We start from the raw sequence: 4902 nt of genomic DNA on the forward strand, positions 1-4902 counted from the left end.
GTGCACCATCATAAACCAGTTGGCCGCTGTTTTCGTTTGTTTGCTTTATTCATCGGTTGACTTGATGTAAAATGAAGTCTCCGCTTGTTTATTCCGTCTCGTACATTTCTGTCGCCATGGCAGCTCCGACGGACAGAAGCAGCAGTTAGAACGAGAATCATCCGGTTTGTTCGGTTCCTTTGACCCGGTTCAGCGAGTCATTACAGCGCCTCGCGACGGTTCTGACAGAAACCCAGTTATTGAAAACACGGTTAAAACATGAACACACCTCTGTCTCCACCGTCACCGCAGGCAGCCATGTTGGGTGTCACGTGGTAAAGCAGCGGTCCAATAAAACGACCGTCCTGAAATGAGGCCTTCACTGTCTGCCGGTAAACATTTCACAGTGCGTTCAGGTGCTGTGGGTTTATTCAGGTGTTTGGACTAGGACAAATGTTCTGCCAGGAGCTTGCACACACAACGAGTTCCTGCAAAACGTGCAAGATTAAAAAGACTTGTTTTGTTTTCCTGCAGCTGCGACATGACAGCAGAGCTCGATGAACCGTAGGAACCAAGAACCTTCTTGATCTTTAGAACTTCAAATACAACCGTCGCAAAAATACACATTGAAAAACACTGAACACGTCAAAGAAACAAATAATAAAATACAAATGAAGAAATGCATGTTACAAGGTAAGTTGTATTCATTACACATACCCTTAATAAAAAGTACTACATTTGAAGTTCATTTTTGCAAGTACACTTTAAATTAAGTATATCAAGTATACTACACACCATACTTGTAGTGTACTAGAAAGTATTTAATACTTGTTTGGAATAAATTTATACTATTTTTTAAGTATATCAAATAAAGTTTGTAAATGGTAAAATTTCAAGTACTCTTACTCGTTTCTAGTGTAAAATAAGTATACTTGTAGTACACTTAAACTACTTTTTGCTAAGGGTATTTTTTTGTTTTTTTAGCCTTTTTGTTATTTGAGTCTGAGGTTGTGTCAGATCCAGTTTTACATCCATTACAAAGATCAAAAAACAGTTTCCTGTGCATTACTTTACTTTTAGTAAGAAACAAGATCAGACTGATGCTAAACACGTGAGAGGAGTCTTGAAGTCCAGGAGACCCAACAGAGCAGTTTCAAACCTGGCTGGATATTATTGGATATCAGAGCAACAATGTCCTTCCAAAAGTTCTGAGAGTCTGCACACTTCCACAAAAGATGACCAGATGTTTCTGGATAAAGCTACAGAAAGAACAGGACATATCAATATCAGCTTTGTATTTCTGAAGAAAGTGTTGGGTTGGGTAAAATGTATGAATTAATTTAAAAGAAACTTCTCTGACTTTATTAGTGAGAGAGAAAAATGCGGGAGACCAAACTTTTTTCCAAATAAGATTCTGCACGAAGGTGTTCCAGTATAAACACAAGATGGAGATGAAACCAGGTTTTATTGAAATAAAGAACAGATGTTGGAACCGACGCCTGTTAGTTGAGAAGCAGAACTTACCAAAGTGCTCGGAGAAGAGAAGGCAACATCTTTAAACATCATGAGCAAACACATGGGGGAGCATCAGAGACAATACTTTATTCTCTTGGAGCGACAAGAACCTTGTACTGAGGAAGAACCTCTTCATAGCTATAAAGACCTGCGTGGTTAACTTCAGTAATACCATAGTTAAACCATTTCCGATCAAATAACGACCTGTTTTTGAATATTATGTCGGAGTTGTTCCAGATGTAACATCTCTGCAGAGAAAAATGATGTTTATGGATAAGGGACCAGGTTAAAAGTACCTGTTGGTGGAAGTTGGAAAGCTTAGTGGGTATTTCTGGAATACTGTAGTTACAAAGGAGAACAAACTCTAAACGGCCTAAATGTGAAAAGATGCTGTGAAATGAAGTTCCAGATAGACTCTGGGTTTTTAAGATCATTTTTGATCCATTTTATTTTAAAAGTGTTATTAAAGGAGTCAAAGTCAATAAAATGTAGCCCACCAGACTTATCATTGTTTAAAACAACAGATTTATGCAAATAATGTGTTTTGTTTTTCCACAAGAAGTCCGAGAGCGTTCTGTCGTCAGATTTACAAACTGGTTCATGAACATAAAGAGACTGGGCAGACTGGACCATCCTTCTGCTTCAGTGAGCACGACTCGACCTCTCAGGGACAGATCCCTTTGTAGCCAACTGTTCAAAACCTTTTTAGACTTTTCAATGACCCGAGTGAAATTAGCAATACTTCTGTTTTTACTATGATACTGATACCCTGTATGTTCCAGAATCTTTCACAGGGATACCAGAGGAGTGTGTGCAATTATTCACCGACAACATTCACTCTTATTAAGAGACAGGCCAGAGGCCTTAGTGAAACTTTCAGCAGTACTACCTGCTAGAGACCTGTGACACGTCTTTTAGAAACCAAGCCGTTTCATCAGCCACTGGCCAACAGAAAAACTTTGATCTGCAACACTGATTCCTTGTATGGGGCTGTTTCTGACACGAACATTTAGAAACTCTGCTGCTAACAGAAAAAGATACACAGATAGAGGTCCAAGCCCTCTACGGAGACGAATCCAGGAGGCGTAGTGACCCGAGAACCTTCCGCCCAGGCGTTAAGGATGATGACGTCATCCAGGTAGGCAGTGACTTTAGGTGCCTTTGTGGTTGCTGCCCGCCATCTTGGATGGGTCTCTTACACGCACCCACAAGTGCATTTCTTTGTACTGAGGACGCTGTATGCCCAAATAAAATAATAATTTGGGATTTGACTTTACAAGCACATGACCCCAATACCTGTTGTTCTTACAGAGTCGCTTGTAAAGATAATTCTTACAGTTACAGAGCCAATTAAAAGTAAGCAGAAAGTCTTCACTGCCATGGATTAATAGTGAGTTACGTCGGCTGAGGAAAAGGGGCTTTGAAAAACTCTGAGAACTAAAGTGAACACGGACTTTCTCATGTTTAAAGGTCTGAGAAATAAAGTGGTTAGTTGTCTAAGAAAAGCAAAAGCAGCATATTAGACTGAAGTGATTTCCCACTCAGGTCGGAGCTCTTCTCTTTGGTCACATTTCAACAAACTTACGAAAAAAAAGAGATAAATCAGAAAAAAAGGTGAACTGAACATAAGGGACACATAATATCAGACCCTACAACAATGGCAAATGCTTTTAATGATTATTTTATTAAATCAATGGATGATATAATAAACTTTAATCTCATAAACTGTTCATTTTACTCTTAAGATTAATCTTTGTAAAACTCAGCATATAATTAATCGATTAAAAACATTAAAAGCTAAAGATGTTTTTGGGATGGATAGAGCTTATGAAGAAACAGTTTTGTCAAACCACATAACCCACTTAATAAACTTATCTTTTAAAAAGGTCTATTTCCTGATACCTTCAAAACAGGACTAATAACTCCAGTTTGGAAATCTGGAGACTCCGAGCAAGTTAGTACAGACCAATAAGTATTTTACCCGCAATATCCAAAGTGATGGAAAAAGAGCAGCTGATTAGTTATTTAGAAAAAAAACAGTTTCTCTGTCCAGTTCAGTTTGGGTTTCATTCTGGTTATTCAACAGAACTGGCTACCTCCTACCTTACAGACAATATTAAAAGATCTCTAGATGATGGTGCGGTAGTTGGAGCCGTGTTCCTGGACTGGAAAAGCCTTCGATACAGTGAATCATGACATGCTCCTACATAAACTTAGTAAGTATAAATTAATAATAATAATACTTTATTTATAAAGCCCTTTAAAACAGCCACAGCTGCCACAAAGTGCTGTACATATAAAATCAAGAACATTTAAACACATAAAAACAGTTGTTAAAACATTAAGATCAATAAAAGTAATAAAAACAGTGCAGAATAAATTCAGTGTGTGCTAAAAGCCAGGGAGTAAAAATGTGTTTTTAAAAGAGTTTTAAAACTGGACAGTGAAGGGGCTCGTCTGATGGGAAGAGGGAGATCGCTCCACAGTCTTGGAGCAGCAACAGAAAAAGCTCTGTCCCCTCTGAGACTCCGTTTGGACCTCGGCACCTCCAGGAGCAGCTGATCAGCTGATCTGAGGCACCGAGCAGGAGAGTATGGGTGAAGCAGCTCAGAGAGGTAGGATGGAGCAAGACCATTTAAACTTTTAAAAACAAATAAAAGAATCTTAAAATGAACTCTAAAATGAACGGGCAGCCAGTGGAGTGAAGCCAGAGTGGGGGTGATGTGCTCCCTCTCATGAACTCCAGTTAGAAGCCGAGCAGCAGCGTTCTGGACCAACTGGAGGCGTCTGAGGGAGGACTGGCTGACTCCAAGGTAAAGAGCGTTACAGTAATCCAGCCGAGAGGTGACGAAGGCATGGATTACTGTTTCCAGCTGCTGTTTTGTAAGGATGGTCTTTACCTTAGCCAGCTGTCTGAGGTGATAAAAACTGGTCTTGACCACCGCTCCAATCTGGGACTCTAATTTAAAATCACTGTCCATTTTAAAACCCAAGTTAGAAACAGTTTTCTTTGCATGTGGTGCCAGAGGGCCCAGATCAACAGGGCAAGGTTCACAAGAGCCACTAGGACCAAACACCATCACTTCTGTTTTCTTTTCATTGAAATTTAAGAAGTTTAAAGACATCCAGGCTTTGATGTCTTCAAGACACAATAGAAGTGGCCTAATTGAGGGGGCATCGTTCTTTTTTAGTGGCATATAGATCTGACTATCATCAGCATAACAATGAAAAAAGATCCCATGCTTTCTAAGGATTGATCCCAATGGAAGCAGGTACAGGGAGAAAAGCAGGGGACCTAAAATAGAGCCCTGTGGAACCCCAAAACACAGAGGAGCAGTGGAGGATTCAGACCCAGCTATGTTGAGGCTGAAAAAGTCCTTCACCAGTGGTTTCTCTGGGCAGCATACA

The 4902-nt window shown here is 39.8% G+C and overlaps 1 protein-coding gene across 1 annotated transcript in view; it reads right to left on the reverse strand.

The window, feature by feature from the left end:
• Window positions 1–300, reverse strand: part of znf277 (zinc finger protein 277) — a gene marked incomplete in the record, with an annotated part of 111507 nt that extends 111207 nt beyond the window's left edge. Inside the window, 1 exon segment of the mRNA XM_037677978.1 lies at window positions 269–300. Within this exon segment, the coding sequence (XP_037533906.1) occupies window positions 269–299 (31 nt within the window).
• Between the last annotated feature and the right edge of the window lie 4602 nt (window positions 301–4902).

This window comes from Nematolebias whitei, chromosome 6 (assembly GCF_014905685.2).
Source record: "Nematolebias whitei isolate Nwh7 chromosome 6, NemWhi1, whole genome shotgun sequence".
Classification (NCBI taxonomy): Eukaryota; Metazoa; Chordata; class Actinopteri; order Cyprinodontiformes; family Rivulidae; genus Nematolebias; species Nematolebias whitei.